Raw genomic sequence first — 21,660 nt, forward strand, 5'->3', positions numbered from 1 at the left:
TTCTCTTTCTAACATTGATCGTGTTCTAGCTACCTATCTCCACAGCCCTTCTCCTGAAGAGTAGCCCACTGAATACCTACTGCCTATCCTATCATCAAGTGACCAATAAGCAAACTCACTTTCCTTTTTGTGTTCATTCTTACAGTCTCTCTCACGCAAACAACATTGCACTACACTTCTGTGCGTATTCACTTGGATCAATTCAGTATTCATTTCAGGGGTACATATGTCACATCAGACTAGTTATATGCCATGTGGCAAATGCCTTCCAATACATAATCTGCAAAAGTCCAATACCATTCTTGCCAACTTGCAGTTTTGCTCCATTGTCACTAGGCCCAGCTGTCACATATCCCATTATGAAATGAATTGCTTGGGTTGGATACATTTACTCTCCACTTGTTTTTTAATGATCTGCAGGAGTCAGCCTTGTTTTAATGATGTTCAGGAACATGGATTTGGTAGCTCACCAACTATTAAAGGCTGATCTGGAAGTGCTAGCTGTATCTTAACCATTTGGTGCTATTAAAATGCCTGTCGGACTGAAAAGCTCTGAAACCTGTGAGTGAGGTTCTAGGGTCTATTAAATGCATTATGTTTGCATGCTACCATCTTGTTTATTTACAAATGTGTCTTGATTTAAGGCTAATAAAGAGAACAGTGAATAACAGAATTTAAAGAGAAAAAAAAGCCTAGGAAAGAAGCAAACTGGTCAGAGGTTGGTTTATTTGTTTACTTACAGATGTTTAGGGTATCTTTTCTATTTCTCTTTCACTCAGACAGTGGGCTTGCTGGCAGGATCCTAGAATGTCGATATGCCTACCACCAATGGGCTAAGCATTTCTTCCAATTGTTCAGGTGCATTCCCTGTTTGACGCTGCCTTGTGTTTGCAGCTTGGACTGTGGGGATGACTTTGTTGTCTGAGTATAGCACCTCTCTGTTTCTAAGCCCCACCCCTTACTGTGGGCAGAGACAGCAACCATTTTGATCTCAGACTTGCTGAGAGCTGTTGACTTCACTGTTGTTCTTTACCAGTGTCGTTTTCCTTAATCTCAAGTAACAACTAGATTTAACTGAAACAACATGGTTTGCTCTTTGGATAAGGAAACATAAGTTCAAACTAAGAACTTGGAAAGAAGGAAATGTGCGTTTAGGAATGGCACATCCTATCCTCCTTGCTCTGAGCACTAGAAATGGAACCTATGTAATCTCAGACTCTTACATTCAAGAGGGCCAAGTTGTGTCTAGTTTTAATCTTGCATCAATGACTCCCAGAGTACTCCTCAAGGATTCACAGACAAGAGGACAGAATGGTGGAAGGCTTTTTTTTAAAAGAAGCTTTGCATTTCTCATAACAAAAGTTATTTTTTTCATCCTTAAGATGTTACATTCTTTTTATAGTATGAAAAGATGCTTCGAAAATGATGACACTGAGACACTGCTTTGCTGCAAGATAACCATTTCTGGATAAATATATCATATGAAATGAAGCCCACATATAAATTTATACATTTCATAAAAATGCTTTACAACACAAAGGAGCTTTTAACAATGTTCGTATGAAAGGTTTAAAAAGAGATTAAAATTATGTCCTTGGAAGGGCACACAGTCTTGCCAAGGAAAGAAAATTCTACATTAACCCCATGGAGGAAAGTTGTGTGTTATCGGTATTTAAAAGGCTATAAAGTACTACTTTAATCAACCTATTTGACTTTGGGGACTTTCATGTCTCACTGAAACTCATGAAGTCTGGCAGAGTATGGCTTCTTGAACACAAAAGCCTTTAATCTGTAACCTGGCACTCTTGTACATTCAAATCCTGATACAATCACCTTGTTAGGAAGAAAAATTGTGAATTTATCCAAAATGGGATCTCATCCAGTCTAAATGACGTAGCATTTGCAGCAATGACCTTTAACAACGGTTGTACTCAACAATAAAAGATCTTATCTCAAGATCCAATGGAAACAGTGTATGTTAAAATTCTGATCTGATAGCAGAGACTTCTATTTTCAAGTTTAGATGAGAAGCTCTTGAACAGTCCATTTGCTTCTTGTCTAACCCACCTTTGTTTCTTGCCTGAGGAACAAATGGCATGAAAAAGAAACGGGTGCATTTCTGATTAATATTTGTCAGGTTTCATTAATAATGCTATCTGTTAAATAAGGGCATAGATACTAAAAATACTAGAACTGGCTACAGAAACCTACAAAGCTTAATTCTGCTAGTAAAGTAAAATAGCAATAACTCTTTGCACTGATATAACACTTCTTTGCAATGTAGCAAACACTACAGCCTGCATTGCACTGAAGCACAGAGAGGCTGTGACTTGCCCAAGGTCACACAGGAACATAATGGTCATGTCAGCACTGGAACTCAGGTCCTGTGCTCAGCTGCCTAGACCAGAGCTGCCTCCTGAGAACATCATGAATTAAAGCATATATTTTACAAACACATTCAGGTCTGTCCAGGTTAGTCTCTCTGTCACCACAATGCATTGCCTTATAGCTCTCTGATAGCCATCAAGCTGTTGAGAAGCAAAAGACAAGATATGAAGCCTGGAAATGAATTGCATTAAACACTGTAAACCAATGCTAAGGATCAGCTGGCTCAGCAACACTTCAGTCAGCAATTTCCTCCTCAGAGTTTCACAACGCATTGATTTCAAAGAAGAGAAACCAAAATGGTTTTACATCCCTAGAAAAAAAATCAACAGAATTAAGAACAGCCTGGGTTATAACCCAGCCCTGTAACAGCTGGCTGTAAAGTTCCATCTGTAGTGGTGGCAGGATCTTACTCTCCTGGACTCAGGAGCAGTGCTAATGTGACTTTCACCTTGCAACAGATGGTATAAGCAAAGCTCTTCAAAATACAGCATTAGATCCATATTCTGCCATTATTATTTATATAAAGCACTTACCTTCCTGAGACTTGGCTTCCCATGTGCTTAGGACCATGGTGAAAGAAATTATCGAAGAGGAATGTTTTGGGGCCAGATTCCCATTCTAGTTACTCAGTTGAATAACTTTTGCTTTGGTGTAACTGAGATCAGACCCTGGCCCCCAAATTCAGGAAGGCACTTAACTTTAGGCATATAAGCCGTCCCACTGAAGTCGATAGGACTATTCTTGTCCTTAAAGGTAAGCACATGGTAAAATACTTTCCTGAACTGGGGCTTTGGTCATTTGTAGGCAAACTTTCTTTTTACACAAGTCTAACATGAAAATCCTCCTTTAACTACATTAAATCAATTTTAAACCTGATGAAACCTACTAATTTGTTGGAATGCATAATTAACAGGCCCAAAACCTTATTCTTCTTCCCTATACCTTAAAGTGGCAAATCAATATGCTCCATTCACTCAGATTTTACAAAACCTTCCTCCCCATTTAGAATATAAACCCACTGTGACAGACAAAGATTCAGTAATACAGTGCAAACCACAAGCCACTGAAATGCACCCCATAGATCTGACTCAGTACTTCTTGGTGAAATTTGTATAGAACAAGCTGTTTTAATTCATGCAAGCTTAATAAAGGTTCATAAAGAAGGGCCTTAAGCTGATAAATCTAGTTTAGGATTTTCTTATTAACTGCCCACTTCTCATAATGAGTTTTTAATTTATTTTTTTTCAGATTTTAAGGCATATAAAAACTATTCATGTACCTTTGGGATCTGAAGGCAGCTATTTGGGAAAAGAAGACATTTAAGAGTACCAGAACTGAATTTTTCATCTACACCATAATCCTAGTATTGAGATTTATAACAAGTTTCCTCTGTAGCAAGGCTCAATCAGTCTGGATGGTGATTTCTTCTCAACCATATTCCGCACTGCAATGGAAAACTCTGCTGTTTCCAGATTAGTTTCAGAATTCACATACGGGATTTTTTTTTTATGATTGGAACTGTACAGCAATACTAGGCTGGAAAATCCATAAAATCTGCTGTTTATAGATAGAGCCCCCAATTCAGTAAAGTATCACTGTTCAAGAAAGGCACTTAAACACAAGCTAAAAGTAAAGCACGTCCTTAGGTCCCATTGATGTTAAAGGGACTTAAACACATCCTTTTCCTGAATCAGTGCCAAGATGATTATCACTATTTGCTTGTTGCTACAAAAAATTTAGTACAAAACATGCAGCAGAAAAAAAATGTAGGCCCAGCTGCAAAGTGCAAACATAAAGTGAACGTAAGGAAATGAAGTCAATGTTTTGATGGAGTGGCAAATATGATGGAGTGGGAAAAACAATAGTAAACATGAAGGCCTGGCTGCTTAGAGAAATGTGGAATAGTGAAGAATAACTAAATAGATAAAATAAATGGCAAATAATGAATGGACCTTGGGGAATGAGAATGAGAGAGACAGAGAGGACTAGAAAGAAAAGGAGGAGGAGGACTGGGTCTTTTCTGAGAAAGAGAGAGAGAGACACACACAGATACACGGGAAGAGACAGGGAAGAAAGAGAAGAGAGGAAGGCTGTGTTTGCGGTGTCAGGGATGCATGTATGCGTACATGTATCTGATGCTTGGTGCCAGGAGAATGGTACTTTTTCTTTTGCAGTTAGATTACTTTATTATTGCGAAAAGCCGAACAGTTTGAAAAGTTCTAGCATACTTAAAAAAGTCTTTCTATTTTTAATCCTTCCTAACCCTAACCTGTTCTGACCCTTTCCACTGCAACTGGGGAATGTTAAGGCATCCTGGACAGTAAGAAATATTTGATAAGAGAAAAGTCACAGCACTACTAAATCCTCTGCTAAGTTATTTTATTTAAGTATGTCACTGAAGAGTTTATAACTGAAATGTGCTTAACAGAATTCTGACTATATAGCCTCTTATAATGGCAACCCTTGGAAGCAACTGTTTTTAGGTCAGTTAGATTTTAATACTAAGTCAACAGGATGTTGAAGAATTTTTTTTTTTAAAAAAGCCCAGCCAAAGAAGTTAGCATATTTCAGAAAGAAAAGATTCATTTTTAGCCCTTTAAGACTATGGATTTACTATATGCATCCAAATTTCTCAAACTCAAATCAGAATTACTAAAATAATCCATTACAAATGGGTATTTGCCCTGAATTTGTTCTGTCAGTTGTGTCAAATCTAGCCCTATAATGCTACAGCACATTTTAGTGTGGTGCCCTGGTTTACAAAACAAAGGAGCCAGGCATGGTGGAATATAAAGGATATAAAACAATGCATCATAAAACCACAAGAGATACAGTCTTTTTCAAAATTCCTAATTATGGATTGATGCTGAAGGTAGATTAAAAAAATGGTCCAGGTGAGGGCTGCATGGCATTTTTGAATAGGAAAATTAGGCTGATACTGTCCTCCTGAAACTGATCAAATGAGACAGTTTAGAAAGAAAACATCTGAAATCTCAGCTGCTCTGCTCTAAACTGCAAAGCCAGATTTAAAAAACGATGACAGTTGGAAGTACAAGGAGTATTGAATTAAGTGCTGCGTTGTTGACCCCATTTGAAAATCATTCTCTAACTCTGACAAAGCCTGCTAACATTCAGAGGCATTTGTATTTAGGTCAATAGCTTACTCACCCTTGCACTGATGGTCTAATGAACTATCAATGTTGTAGCATATATTGAGCAAGTTTCACAACTGTCTTTTGATTTGGTGAGCCTAACTTAACACATGCAGTTGAACATATGCACAAAACCTGTGCATCTCTTTGGTGTGCAAACAAAGGTTTTGCATAAGCAACTTGAGCATTTAAGGGCCCAACTATTTGTGTTCTCAAAATGTGTCCAGTTGTGCAGTCATCATTTGCACATACAACACTGAATGCACAAAATCAGAGACCAGCTGAAAATGTCGTCCAAAATTTACTGAAGAATAATATAATATGGCATTCAAGAAATTAAGATTTTTAAGAATCCTAATTTGTCACCCAAATTTCCAGGCCACACCAACACTTTGGGTCAAGGTTCTAAAAACAGGTGTCTAAGTTACACAAACACAAAATATAAGTGTACATATGCAAAATGGATAATTGAACGTACAGCAGAATGTAGCTACGTATTTTGCATGTCCAGATTCAGGCCCAAATCCTCAGCTGGTGTAAACTGACTTCTTTCTAATGCTTTAGAGGAGCTATGCCAATTTACACCCAAAACATTAAAGCACATGCTTAACTTTAAGCATATAACTCCATCCCACTCAGCAAAGTACTTTAAAACATGCTTAAATTCCAATGAAGTTAATGTGATTTAAGCACATACCTAAAGTTAAGCATGTGAATAAATGCTTTGCTGAACAGGGGTCTAAATACCTATTTTTGAAAATCCCCCTGATTTGGAGTTCTGAGACCCAGCAGGAAATATTGGCTTTCTATCTTCAATGAAACTTTCTCAAAAGCTATTTTTTGATAGAAAGAACTAAGAAGACACCACGGGTTGTGGTAGTGGTGTCTAGTAGACACACATCAGTTGGATGGAGAGCACTGGTGTTTTGCCTCAGGACTTACCACTCAATGTAGGTAGAGTGGAGATCATTTAATTTAATTGTGGACATTTTATCGGCAACAAATGGTAATGTTACATCTCATTGCACTTTGGCACTGGCATCTTTTTTACACTCTGGACATTTCATCCACATTTTTACATAATGCATATTACAAGGGTATGGTTTTATGGTGTCTTACTCCAGACCCCATATATATATTAAATGGAGAAGGAAAATTGTGATGAGACACTATTAAATGAGCTATCACAGTAGGAGATGTAACACAGCCAGATGTTGCAAATGAAATGGCTCATGACAAATGGGCTATGACAAGATAATGAGAGAGCGGATGTGGTGATATAGAATGTGTACGCTCACTTCAATATACAGCTTTAGTGAGCAGGTTGATAATATTAAATATGCTGCATGAGCCAACAAAAAACATCATGTTAGAATATCCAACATCCCCGACAGATTATTGGGTGTTACTAAGGGTATGTGCACGCAGTTCATTCCCATTAATGGGAATTACATACAGGCACAGAGAGGACAGAAGAGGTCTTAGTGTTGTAAACTAAGGCTGAGCATGTATTTATGATGTATCCATTCACTGGGGTTATGTTGTAATTTTTGGATTTCAACCACTTATGTGTTGTGAAGCAGGGAATGAATAGTGCCATGGGCTCTACCTCCTGTCTGGCATTGTAACTCTAATTGGCCAAAACTGTGCTTTCTAGTGTAGAAAGAGATGGTTGCATTATTCTTGATTTTAAACCAAGAAATACATGGGTCCAATTTAAGAGAGATCAGTCAAGCATTTTTTACTGCCTTTTTTTTGCGGGGGGGGGGGAGGGGAGGAGAGAGGTGCAACAGGGAATTGAAATCTGTAATGAATTTGTCATTTCCATATTTTAAATGCACTGGTTTTTGGCAATTTACAACTCTAAGGTCTGAAAAATTCATTATTAACTTCCATCAAGGGTGTTCCTGAAACCAAAATTACTTAATCAACTCAATTTAGCTTCTTGCGTAGACCTAATTCAGAAAAACTTTATCTTCCTGAATTGTTATTGCAATTAATTTCTTTCCCCTTTTCTTTTCTGCAGCAGATTACGTTACAGTAATTAGATATTTTATAAAAATGAGTTATATTCATTGAGGGTAGCTTCACTTTTACATTTGATTAATCATATTACCACTGAGGTCTGGGGTTTGTCTCCAAGGAAAGTTTAATGACCTCATTTTAATTCTTCTTTTAACCACAGAGCAGGTATAAATGAAAAGAAATAAAATTATCTTGCCCCCCCACCCCACACGCAATCTCAAGATTACATTTGATGGTTTTGCTGTGTGACTGACCCATTTACAGGGAACAGTCTATCTGATTCTAATTAGATACAGGGCAGAATCAGGCTAAATAGAGCCTTGACCTGTCTCTTAGTAACCCAAGCTCACTAGAGTGGTGAGGAATCAGTGCTATTGGAGCAAAATGGCAGCCAGTTTTTAATACCTTGGATATCTAATCTAGGAATAATTAGGCAGTAAAAATACTAAAAACAAATAACCAAGCCAAAAGGCACTAAATTTAGATTTAAATTAAAGGATTTTATTTGTAAGGAAAATATATCAGGGAGACCAGATGTTTGTGGATGTGTGTATAATGGGATCATTAACTTATATCCCTTTAATTAGTTTGGAGGCACTCACAGCTGTGGCCCCACCTTGTGGCTACATCTGGGGATTAGCTGTGCCCCAGTCTGACACCCCCTTCTTCAGTTGCTCATCCCCATGGTCTCTCTCTCTGAACTTGGGCTGATTCCTCTTTGTGACTCAGCCCTCTGGCCAGGTCACTATATTCCTCCCTTTCCGGGATTTCAAAGTCCCCCTGCACAAACTGTCTATCTGCAGTCTGGTATCAGAGGGTAGCCGTGTTACTCTGTATCCACAAAAACAACAAGGAGTCCGGTGGCACCTTAAAGACTAACAGATTTATTTGGGCATAAGCTTTTGTGGGTAAAAAACCACTTCTTCAGGTCCATTTCCAAGTCTGTGCCATTTTTCCAATGGCCAGTAGGGGAACCCAGGCCCCCCCATTACTCCGGGTTCCTACCCATGAACCCTATGCTCAGCATCCACAGTCTGAGGTGGGTGAGGCATTGCTCGGACAAACTAAATGCTTTCCGAAGGGTGTCAGAGGAAGTGGACCCAAGTTCCAAAGTTTGTACTGATTTATGGAGTTTTGTTCATTCTGTAAAAAGGTGGGAACATCTGTGCAGGTCAGATCAGTATACGCTTCAGATTTCCAAAGCTTTGCTGGTCAGACTCAGACCTGGGGTTTTGGGTTTGGGTTTGGGTCCATCTCTAAGTGTCCAAAAAAAGCCAGTGGGCCAATATGAAAGCTGTGGTGCAGACCTGGATTTAAATAACTTCTTAAAACTTCATTTTAATCAACAATAAAGATATCCGATCGGCATCAGTCCAAAGTTGCACAGGCAAGGCTGTACGTCATATAAGAGGAGAGAGAAAGCACATGTTTGACCAGCAAGTCCACTCTCTCCTTTTGCTGCTGTTACTTCTGGACCAACAGCCTTGCTCTACTTAATTATTTATGACAAAGTTTTTCAGGAGCACCTGGAATATAATTAAGGGCAAAAAGACCAGTTCAATTTAAAAGCACTGAATTATTATTCAGAAGAACTAACCTGATTTGCAGTTTCTAGACTTCATGGTTTGTATATTTAATTGAAATGCACAGGAGATTAAGAATATGTTCTGGTAGTAGCCTAAGCACCTGGGCATACGGGTTCACTTGAATACAGTGATTTACTTAGGTTATAAGATGACAGCTCCGTGACTGCATATACTTTACAGTGTACTTTGTTCCAACTTCATTTTGAGTGAAAAATGAGTAGAAGACTACAATCAGCTGGGGTTTTCCATGAAAACACAATTGATTTTTAATAATAAATCTCATTTGCAGAACCTTATAGAACTCACTGGTTAGCTTTTATCTATCAATCAGTGCAATAATGTAGATTTCTTCATGATGACAGGAGGTCTTTTGCCTTGTCAGCTTTGATCTGTGCTGTTCACCTCTATCTTCATTTTTGTCTCTTGTGATAACTGTTTCCAAGTTGTGCTGGTGCCACTTTGGTGATATAAATTATTATTATTTATTGTTATTTTAAATCGAACCCCAAATTTAGTCTCACATTTTCTGAACAGTTGACATGCAATCATGGTGAATGCATATGCAAATGGCCACGTAAAGGGGCTGCACCACCATTGCACATGCAGTCATTGTATATGCATTGGCAAATTAGGCAAGTTGTTCTGAATATCTAGGCCCTAAATCTTTTCCAAGTATGGACACAACTGTTTTCTACCATCCCAGTCTGGGGCAGACTACTCTTTAGGATGAGACGCACTGGTCAGTGTCCTGAACCATCACTTCAGAGTTAGGTAAGTGTCATTATCCCTATTTTACAAATGCGGAACTCAGGCACACACAATAACCAACTTGACCAAGGTCACACAGTGAGTCAGTGGCAAAGCCAAAAACAAAAGGTGGGTTTGCTGATTCACCGTTCTCTGCCCTAACAGACCACATAGCTGCCTTTTCGATTCAGATGTCTCTTTTTGCCATCAGTCATACTTGACATTTGCTTGATCTGATTGCTTCAGCCAAGTATGAAAAACAGGTTACTAACATAATGTTACTTAGCAGCCTGATATGATTCCAATCTGAAGCTATTAATTAAATATCCATGTGAAAAATCATCCAGTCAATTTGGCAGAACTGCTAGAGACTACTTTTTTCCAATGAGATATTTCAGTGCACTGGTAATGAATGTGTATGCATTCCCTTCTACAGCTAGCCAACTCTTCTGCTCAAAGCAGAGTGGGACTGGGTCATGCCCTCCTCTCTGTCCTGCCCCCTTTGTAGAGCATAGCAGTGTTCATCGTACTTACCTGAGGGCTTGTTGGTGTTATTCCAGAATAGCTCTTTCTGCTTTGAATTCACATCCTACCTTATTCCAGAATAACTTGCTTGTGTAGACAAGCCCTTATAACAGTCCTTGTGTTCCCTGAGTATAAGGATTCCCACTGTGAATGGTATCTAAGCTGGACATGCAAAGTGGGAAAAGTTCTTTGTGTCCATTCCCTTTTCTTTTCTGCACACTTGTGCAGGAGCCAGGCCGATCTGGTGTGTGTACAGCCCCCCCCAAATTGTAATCAGGACTGTGATTAGAGAGCACTGAAAGGAAAATGGTTCCAGAGGCATCCCCTTCAAATATGCTCCTTTCTGCTTTGACTTTAGCACTGGAATAGCAGATTCTTAAAGCAGTGCCAAAGGGAAAATTTTAAAGTAGCTTTAAATAATACCTCCTAAGACTCAGGAGCTTAGAGAACTTGAGTAGCCCAGTTTCTGTCTTTCTCTATTATTTTCCTCCTAAAGGACATCTTGATTGCAAGGCAAGTTTTCCCAAGAATCCACAGCTCTGCTAATCACAAGCACTTCAGCCTTGCTAAATAATATTTCCCTTCCATTGGCTACTATAAAAACAAGTTCTGCACAGTAGGCAAATTTAAAATAACTTTTAATTAACGTTTAAGTCACAGAAGTCTGATCATGCAAATTCATCTGCATCTCCACTTTGTGCCTGATTGTTCCTGATTGAATATGATAAAAATAGACTTCATGTGAGTCAAGTGTGGGCATGGAACTCCCTTTATTTCTCCTCCTCTCTGATTAAGCATTTACTTACTTAAAGTGGAAACCCTTGGATGGCTATTAACTGTATCATGGGTAAAACTGTAGAAAGACATCCTGTCCCGTATGTAGTTATAGTTTGCATTGTAATTAAATCCAGTTTTTCAGTGGGCAAATAATGTTGTCTTCGAAAATCCAACCATTTCAGTGACTTACATACATAAGGATCGTCTGGGACTAGCCAACATCGTGCTCCCAAATCCCAGTTCAGAAACACAGCACTCATCAATGTATCATTCCCAGAATCAATGCTAATTTGTGTGACATGATTCGATGCGCCTCCCGTGTCTGAGATGAGAGTCTGGCCAGAGGCATAGTTAAGGTTCTGTGGAAATGCGCTACAACTGTAACTTTTCTGATCATGAAGGATACTGGATAAGTGCAGATAATAAAGGTCTGGGATAATATAGGGATTTTTCCATATAATTAAAATATCTCAGGGAATATGACCTTGTTTTCGATAACAAGAAGTTTGGATAACTGAGCTTATACTGTACATTGATTGCAATATCTCAGTTCACTGCAACTGTCTTTGTGTCAATTGTCCTGGTAAAACTCCCTACTGGACCTTTTCAGTCTAGTTCAGTTGATTTCAGTGAAGCTAAGACAATTTATTCCAGCTGAGGATCTGACCAATGGCTCCCAATAGACAGCTATCCATATCAGAAAAACCTCTACTAGAATTGGGTCTAATTGCTACCTTTGTTGGCACTACAAGCAGAAGGGGCAAAGACTGACTGAGCAAGAAGATTAAAAAAATGCTCTGATCCCTAGTGGAGAACCATCCAGGACTGGGTGATGCACATTGTTCAGGAACATGGAGAAAGTTACCACAGCCAGTGCTGTTCCCTTACATCTTTTGCAGACAGAAAACTTTAATCCCTCGGGCTAATTCTGTTAACCTTTCACAAGCACTAGAATTCACACGAAAAACATTTTCGAAAAAAGAATGGGTTGCAAATACCCATCGGTTGGTCAGAAGAGTTTTCAGCAGTTTACGGCACTGCACAGCTTCAGTGCACTAAACACTTAGAACTGACCCCAGGAATTACTGGGTAACTATCTAAGAAGATCTCAAAAGTTTCATGAGGTGTCATATTGTTTCAGTGTAGATCTGGCTGTTCCAAACTCAGAAACATCCAACAGGATGCTCTCCTACTGCCAGCTGCTTTCTGCTGCCACAATGCGAGATAAGATAAAAGAGAAGCAGGTAGGGTAGGCGCAGTAGATGGCAAATAGATGGCAGTAGATGGCAAATCCCTCTCCCATATGGCTTCAGAACCCTTTACAAGAGAAGGCAAGGTTCTTTTTTCTCATCATTCTACAGGCCCTCTCTCCTTTCTCTTCCAGGTGATATATTAAGGGATACAATCAATACTTTGGTCCAGTATCAACTTAGAAACCAGCCGTTTCTGGATTTTATCATACCATTTTCGCTTTATAGTTTTAAACAGCTCTTGCCTGACTTTACTATTTCTCTTTCATTCCACATCTAGCACAAAGCTTTTATCACCGTGCAGCTGTGACCTTTTTTTGGGTGCTCTTTAACCAAAACCTTTTTTTATCATAATATAAGCTTTTTTGTTCCTTGGTGTATAATGCTGACACGCATAAATCTGTCACTTGGGCCTAAAACTTCATCTGATATATATTTATTGTTAAATCAGTCTTACAAGCAGACAATCTGCCTGATTTTTGACCACCACTGTGGTTGGTTTTCTCCTCCTTTCCAGTTGTTAAATTTTACGTAGTAACTTTAATTCCTGCTGCTGAACACATGAGCTGTAACACCAGCATGTTGCACCATCCTGCTAGGCTATATTTACAGCCAGAAACTATTAAGTCTAAAACCACCCCATTTGAATGACAGGTAATTTAGGAACACTATAGGGTGTGCTTTTGTATGTTTCTGCGCTGAATATCCTCCTTGATTTCCTCTCATCTGGCAACTTTCCAAGAGCAAACCACCATTTCAATTGTTCAGCCTATGTTGTTTTTGATTGTATTTCAATGCAGAAATATCTTTTAAGAGGCATGGTAAACGCTTTTTTACCCTTAAAGAAGCTGTGGATTTAGTGGAATCTTTTTTTTGGTTTAAAGCACCAGGGAGGCATAAGAATACATTTCAGAGTTGGTGGGGGGAGCAAAGCAATTCACTTCAGTTTTAATGAGAATTATCAGACTGATGATTTTACCTGTGGCATCCTCAGGTAAATGGGATCTTTACTATACCCAGGAGGATACAGTATTAAAGATCACGTTTACTAGAGAATCATCAGGTAATATCACTGTAAAATATCCTCAGGGTTGAATTATGCACAGTCCCACTTGGTGCTGTATAAAGGGCTCTTTTTTGCTCTTGCAAAACTCTGTCTCCAATGATTGAAATGATGGTACAAATCATCCGGGGATAGACCAGGAATGGACCAAATCATTTCTGCTTAGGGGAAGAGTGGAATTTTCTGATCCACTTAACCTGATTCTATGGATAATTGTCTTAGTAGCTTTTATCCTTTCTGGATCTGATGCATGCTGAGACTTGAAATACTCAGAATTTACCTGAATGCAATTTTCTGTGAACTCCCCTCTGTCAAATTCAGTTCTGGATAAATAAAGTCCTGGTAAGATTTTTAACATATGCTCTTTTATCTCACAAGTCCCACAATATAAATACACGGTTTCCTCCAGAAAATGGTAACAGAGCCAGATGGCCACTCATAACATGATTAATGTTAGTGCCAAGGAGTTACCAGTCACTTTAAATTTCCTCTATTAACTTTATTTGGAGACAAGTACCAGTTTTCCTGGGATATCTTTAAGAAATTCACATCTGTGCTTAAACAACTTGGCCACTAGATGTCAGCACTTTTTCACTCAAATTAAGGTGGAAGAAGTATTTACATGGCAGCATAAGGTTCCCCCAAAGTATTAGCATGCTGGGGCACATATATTTTTATGGTAGAAAGACTCATTGCTTGGGATATTGAAAACCAGACTGGATAAGACTCTACAAATTGTACAGGAGGAAGCAATCCTACACTGGCAAAGGAAAGGACTAGATAACCCAAGATCCATCTCTGCGTTATACGGTTGTACTAGAACTGCATGTGTCATATGCTGAAATATATTCTTTAATATACTAAATGGAAAATACCCCATTAAATGTATTACTATGACAGACATCATCACACATACCCTATGGTGAGCCATACTCTGTATGCTCTGGGCTAACAACCTCAGATACTGAAAGCTGAGTTACTTCCATGGCAAATGCTGAGTTTCGCTGGGTGCCTATGGTACGCTCTCTTCCCTAACATCAGTGAAAGATGAAGGAACTCAGCACCTTCTCTGAGACACTCAGCATCTTGCAGGTCTGGAATCATGAGCCAAATTGAACTTTCAGTTACATCTGTAGAAGCCCAGTGAGTTCAGCAGAGTTTCATGGATGTAACAGGCCAGAGTTTGGCTTTATGCTAACAAATATTGATAGTACCCTTTAGAATACCCCCCCCCCCACTGTTCCTCAGACGTTCTTGTTAAACCCTGGATTTCTGCTGGAAGTGGCCCACCTTGATTATCATACACACTGTAAGGAGATTGATCACTTTAGATAAGCTATTACCAGCAGGAGAGGGGGGTTGGGGGAGAGAAAACCTTTTGAAGTGATAAACACCCATTTTTTCATGGTCTGTATGTATAAAACATCCTCACTGCATTTTCCACTTTATGCATCTGATGAAGTGAGCTGTAGCTCACGAAAGCTTATGCTCAAATAAATTGGTTAGTCTCTAAGGTGCCACAAGTCCTCCTTTTCTTTTTGCGAATACAGACTAACACGGCTGCTACTCTGAAACCTTTAGAATACTATCATTCAGTATCATACACAAGTAGTATGAACCCACTCCATATACCTACAAGAGCACTCAGTGACATGATACGCAGTACACTTTTGGCTTTAAGTGGTGCTGAAGAAAAGGCACAGTTCCATCTCTCTGGACTCTGTATTCCCATAGCTACAGTGATATTCAAGTAGGATGCTCAAAGATGCTACTTTGAGCTTTGGTTGCATTTTGAGAAGTATGTTCCCTTTACGACTGAAACTTTGCTTTTCTTAATAGCTGACCTTATTAGAAATGTAAATATCTCAAAGCGAATAAATTTATTATCTCTCATTATTATTTCAGCATGACATCATTACACACATTCAGAATACTGCACTTCTCAGAGTTCCTGATATATCATTAATTCCTGCATTTATTTTTGGTAAAGAGATCAATTAAATTCTTTTATTACCTTTTTATCTCCCTCCCCTCCAAACCCCCCCCCCCCCCCGTTCCTTACATTACCCTGTCCATTGCAATCTCTTTATTTTTCCCAGTCGAAGAAGTCAGACCAACGGTCTTGGAGCAGAATAAACACATATTGCACTAGTATATGAAAGATTTTGAGCTAATTAAAAACAGATGCACTGTGGTTTAATGCATTTACTGCCTGCACAACAAAGACATCTGTTAAAGTTATCAGTGAAATACGTATGGGTGACTAACTGCTACCATTCAGACTATTTATTTCTTCTTTTGAACTTTAATCCAACCTACAAAATATAGTTCAGTGTTTAGCTCAAGAGTAATGACTCTGATGTGTCTACACCCACTTGCTGTGACCCCACTGCATCCTCCTTAATGAAAGTAGACACTATCTTTGCCACATTCTTTTAGTTTCTTCAGTATCTCAGTGAAACTGGTAGCCAAACAGTGTTGCTAGTTCAGGAATCTCTCTCTCTCTCTCTCTCTCTCCCTCTCTCTCTCTCTTCCCCTCTGAAAGTCTTTGTTACACAGTTATTTATCAAGTTTTTTTCTGTCTGCCAAGCCAGCAAACAGAGACGAGTGACATCAAATGTCCATGAGTTACTAACACATTGTGTATGCATGCATCATTGTGCTGATGTATTGATACTCACAGTGCTGGCAGTGAATTCTGGTGGGTTGTCATTCACATCTGTCACTGTAATGATTGCAGTTGCTGTGTTTGAGAGACCATAGTTAAGATTTCCTTCCATATCTGTAGCCTGAACGATGACTGTGTACTGCTGAACTTTCTGGAAGAGACAAAAAAAGAGACAAAAAATACCATTTAATATGTCTTGAGCTATTCCACCCCACACATCTGTAGCTTAAAGGAATACCAAGAGTTATTTGGACTCAAAATGTCAGTAACAGGGTTGGGCAAAATTTACCTTCAAAAATTTTTTTTGATGAAAAATTTGGTAGTTGACTAAGCAAAAATGTTTTGCAAGTGTCTGCTTTTTAACATTTTCACTTTGTCAGAAAGTGCCTTTTTTGGCTGAAAACAGAATATTTTCTTCAGTTTTTAGCAGTTTTTGGTGACTGAAAACTGACATTTTTTCAGTTTTTGACAGAAAGGTGAAATGTTTCCACTGAAAGTTTTGCTGAAAATGAAACATTTTTAATGTTTGTTGACATTTTCTACAGGGAACCTCTTCCAACTCGCTCTGATAAACTGGTTGTATAAAACCTAGGATTAGAAGAAATATTTTCATTACACACTTGAACAGAAATAAAACTCATCACAATCGGTTTTTGGGAGTCAATCATTCTTCTGCAGGGTTTGAAAACTAAATGTTGCCACCACATGCTATTTCATGAGAAGCAGAAAATGAAATGACTATAAATAAAACTGCAAACAACTACTCTGTTTTCATTGTCCAACACAAATGAAAAATAAAAAATAAAAAGGAAACACATAGCATAAACATGGAAGAGTAAATAATATTTTTATAATCACTTCAGTTTTGATAACCTGGAAGGGGGAACTGACCTCTCTCATGGACAACCATGGGATAAGCTGAAAGAGAAATGACAACTTTCCCTCATGGAATTGTCCATTGGAGAATAGGACTTGCCATGTAGAAACAGCAAAGGATTTCAGCCTTAGAGATCCCATGAAATCTGCACAGATCTTGGGGATTCAGTGGAGCCCTTCTGAGCTAGTTCTAGTGTCTTTGCTGGCCCTTTGGTTCCTGGACAATGCAGCTTTCCCTGCTTGTCACCGCTCCTGGGACTTCCCCTTTAGATTGGGTTTTCACAAAATGGAGGAGAGGGGAAGAGTTGTACAGATGCAGGCTGCATTAACTTTTAATGCAGTCTTCATGCAGTTGGAAAAGAGATGATGCATGTCCCCTAGCTGTGGCCCAGACCTTCATCTTCCTACCCGCTCTGTATATGCAGTCCTCAGACCCACATGCAAAGGGGAAGATACAGTCAGAGAGGGTCACCTCTATGTGTGGCTCATGGGTGAATCATTTTCCTCCTCTAGTCAAACCTTGGCATTCTTACTAAGTTCTCACTTATCCTCTATTCAGGCCAAACTAAGTAAGGATTTCAGAATTGGACCCCTACTGAACTGATAGTGACATGAGGAAAGAAGTTAAAATGTGTTATTCTTAATCCAACGTTTTCCCTACAATAAAGCAAAAGCATTTCACAATCTACGTGAGTAGCAGAGGGTTTTCCACACACAACTGTTCTGTGTATCAGAGTAACAGCCGTGTTAGTCTGTATTCGCAAAAAGAAAAGGAGTACTTGTGGCACCTTAGAGACTAACCAATTTATTTGAGCATGAGCTTTCATGAGCTACAGCTCACTTCATCGGATGCATACCGTGGAAACTGAGTCTGCTAAGTAAAGTCTGCTGCAGTTTCCACGGTATGCATCCGATGAAGTGAGCTGTAGCTCACGAAAGCTCATGCTCAAATAAATTGGTTAGTCTCTAAGGTGCCACAAGTACTCCTTTTCTTTTTGTTCTGTGTATATCTGTTTTCTCCAGTTCAGTCTCTGTAAGTGACCCATTATCATTGAACTGCAGCATAAGGATGTTTGACTTGGTTTTCATTTCAAAAGACAGGAGCATGGGAACCCAGAGCGTATTTAAAAATGTATAGTGACATTTATATAAAGCAGCCTAGAAAAAGGAGCTTTTTTATTTACCCTTTTGATGGTAGAATTAATGTCAACCTAAGATGCCTATTTCTTCTTAATCAAGAGAAGGGCAGTATTAAAGCACTACGGAAAAAAAAGATATAGGACGCAAAAATTTTGCCAGACAAATGACAAATTTGTACTTAGCCAACTCAGCAAGGTCAGTGGGAAAAGCATGCTACATATGAAAAAGCAATTAGAGAAAAGCTAACATTCCTGGTAAGGGGGCTTTTAACAAGGACAGAAAGTGTAATGCAACAAATCACTTATTGGTTATTGTTTTACCTGTGCTATTTTTCATTAGCAATGTGCTTTCAGTCCCATCCTTACTGGGAATCATTTAGAACTGAATTGCCACCAAGCGCTGATCTGTTTCCTTTATTAATACTCACAACAGCCATGGGTGATCAGGGAGGAGTAAATTAACATTAATAAATAAAAAAGAACCAATTCAGTGTTCGCCGCAAACTCCAGTTAAACCAAACCTAAACTTTTTGGGTGTTTACCAAACAGATTGGTTAATTTGAAAAACCACCTTTAAAGAACAAACTGCATATCAGATGTTAATCGCTTAACGAACTACTGGAAGGCACGCATACTCTGTGGTGATGAGGTTGGTATAAGAATCTATATTGACTAGCACAGAAATTGGCCCTCACCTTGTATGTGTACAAAACGCCACAGGAATCATCTACACTTCTGAATACTCAGTTGAACCAAGACAAAACTCCTAACCTTTAGAGTTGCATCCAGTGATAACTCTCCATTTGGGACTGCATGATGTACTGTTATTATTGATCAACACAGTAATAACAGTATGCAAAGCAGGCTAGAGATATGTATGAAAACCAGTTCCCTGGCCTGAAGCATGGGCAGTCTAAATGATGTGAAAAAAATGAGGAAGTGATCCAATCAAAATTAGTGTGACTGAAAGGCGAAGCTAAGCATTAAGTCACAATTGCTAAGCACGTCACGCTGCCATTCTTTGGTTCACACGTCTGTACTGCGGTGGGAAAGATACTGGAATTTGTATGTAATTTGGGAAAGGTGCTTTTGAGGAGGGATGACAAGAAGGAAAAGGTGGAGGCATGCTGAACTGTAATCAGTGGGCTCAAGGCATATGAAGCTACATGGAAGAAAACCAAGACACAAGGCAACTAACTGAGTAACTTGGGGGAAGTAAAGTGGAGACTGAGGTGAGTGAAAGGAGATAGAGGCAGAGTGTTACACAGGAACTAGTATGTGCAAAGGCTTAGATGGCCAGGACAAGGAAGGTGAGGGAAGCCAATAAAGAGAACTGAATGGGGAGACGGCCATTGCTAGAGCTGCTGGCATGTTAAAGTGCATGTAGGTATGATGATTTTCTGGTGCAAATGAGCTGAAACCCTGTTTTGTTTCCATCCGCTGATGTTCTGTGTAGTTATTTCAACCTAAGAAAACTGAAAGAGTTTCTAGTGAGGATTTGGTTTTGGTCGATTTGGTTTCCTTTTCATTGTTCAGATATTGTTGCAATAATGGAACTTCCCTGTCCGTTTCTTCCTTGCTGGTGTAAAATGGAGGCCCAAATTTCAGCCCTACCCTCACTCTGTGGGCTTTCAGTGACAGGTGTTAACTCTTTGACTGGTGTAACAACACCTGACATCACATACCAGCTTTCACTGGCTCACTGTAGTTGAAACCCATGTTGCAGGCAGAAGTGGGGCCATGTTAATTCACACTGCCTGGGATGAGGCCATCTTGTTTTTGTATAATAAAATACCGGGGAGGAATTGGTCAAGGCACAGGACTGTGTGCCAGGAAACTGTGGTTAACCCTAAGGTTTCCCATCTACAGGGATAATAGTGCCGTCCTCCCAGGCGTAGTCCATTAATGTTTGTAAAACGCTTTGAGATCCTCAGGTGCTGTAGAATAGAAGCACAGTGTCATTATTAATGAATGTGCTCTCTCTCTCTCTCTCAAGAGAGAGAATTTACATGACCGATATTAGTGTTTATATACAACCCAGTGCTCATGTGCTGACTCAGTGGCATAGCTCGGAGTGGAAATTTGGGTGGGCCCCGACTTTCGGGTGGATGGGCAATGACAGACTGTGTTAGTTCACCTTCTCCCCTAACGCCATGCTCTCTTCCTAGCCCTGGTGCCTCCAGACACAGGGCTTCACCTGCCGAGCTGGGCACAGGCATGGGGCGGCTGAGAAAACGGCGGGGGAAAGCTGCCAGAGCGTAGCTTTCTGAAGGGCGGGTGCAGAGCTCCGTCCTGGATTTCAGGTGCCCAAGTGATACTCCAGGCTGCTGGGGCAGCACGACACCCCTCTCAGATTTGGGTGGGCCTGGATGCTAAGTGAGTGGGCCGCAGCCCACCCAGACTCACCCGTGGCTATGCCCCTGTGCTGAATTATCTTTTTAACGAGGTTTAAGCAATGGAGGGAGTGGGGAGAGGAGGAGGATTTGGGGGAGGGAGATTTAAAAATCATCAGATTTCACAAAACTTAGAAAAATCAGTCTATATTAAAGACAACAGTTCAACAATGTCTGCATATAAAATGGTGACACCCCTTCCAATGTTCATCACTGCAGCGAGATGTGAAGCAAGCAATTTAAAGCATTTTTTATTTGATGGCATAGCTGTTGCACATTATTATAAAGGCTTCAGTGCCTCCGTAACATAGCAGAAGAAAAATGTTCCTTACTTTCCATGAAAGAACAGGGCGATAAAACATTCCTCATCCGTGGGTTCTCTGTCTCTTTCTTTTTTTAAGTTGCAGTTTTCTATTTTACCTTGTTTGCAACCTGACCCTTTCAATAGCTGTTGGGCTTAGAGGCTACCACTTACAGGTTTATCCATTGGAACAACCTGGGACTGTCAGAGCCGCTCACTGCTCTTGTCTTTCTGTCTTGCCTCCAGCTAGGGCACTACAAAGGCAGTTTGGTTTCTGTGTCAAAAGCAATTCAGAAACTCATGACACTGTTAATGCAAACTTTACTCTGAACTCCAAGAATGAACTGCAGACCTTGGATAAGGTCACACTAGGCTCCATGCTAGGCTGAAAATCTAGATGGTAGTAATTCACATTGGGCCTAAACCTGAAAAACTCCCATTACCTTTAATTCTTGGTTTGCTTATTTATTTATTAAAGCAAAAGTTGCTTTGAAGAACATTTCTTGAGAAAAACCATCTGACAGAATACTAGATAAGGGACCAGAAAGTCTCATTTTCAAAAATGTTGTTACTTCATTATCTTGCTTTTCTTTTTGTAATATAGATCTCAGAACCTGCCATTCATCGGAGATACCAAAAGACCCTCTCTTGATAGGACAGTTTATTTATTTAATAAGGTGCCTCTTGTGAAACATCTTCCCATAGTATAAAACAAACACACAAACAAAGCCCAAACACAGAATATTAAAGGAAGGAAAAATAAAAACAGG

General features: G+C 39.5%; 1 protein-coding gene across 3 annotated transcripts in view; it reads right to left on the reverse strand.

Annotated features, from left to right (window-relative positions):
- Window positions 1-21,660, reverse strand: part of CDH4 (cadherin 4) — a 665,178-nt gene that overhangs the window by 56,941 nt on the left and 586,577 nt on the right. For all 3 annotated transcript variants that reach the window (XM_084645889.1, XM_084645891.1, XM_084645890.1), the window contains one exon: window positions 16,195-16,332. In XM_084645889.1, the coding sequence (XP_084502015.1) occupies window positions 16,195-16,332 (138 nt within the window). The remainder of the gene's footprint in view (window positions 1-16,194; window positions 16,333-21,660) is intronic.

This window comes from Lepidochelys olivacea (genome assembly GCF_965140295.1).
Source record: "Lepidochelys olivacea isolate rLepOli2 genome assembly, chromosome: 13".
Lineage (NCBI taxonomy): Eukaryota > Metazoa > Chordata > Testudines > Cheloniidae > Lepidochelys > Lepidochelys olivacea.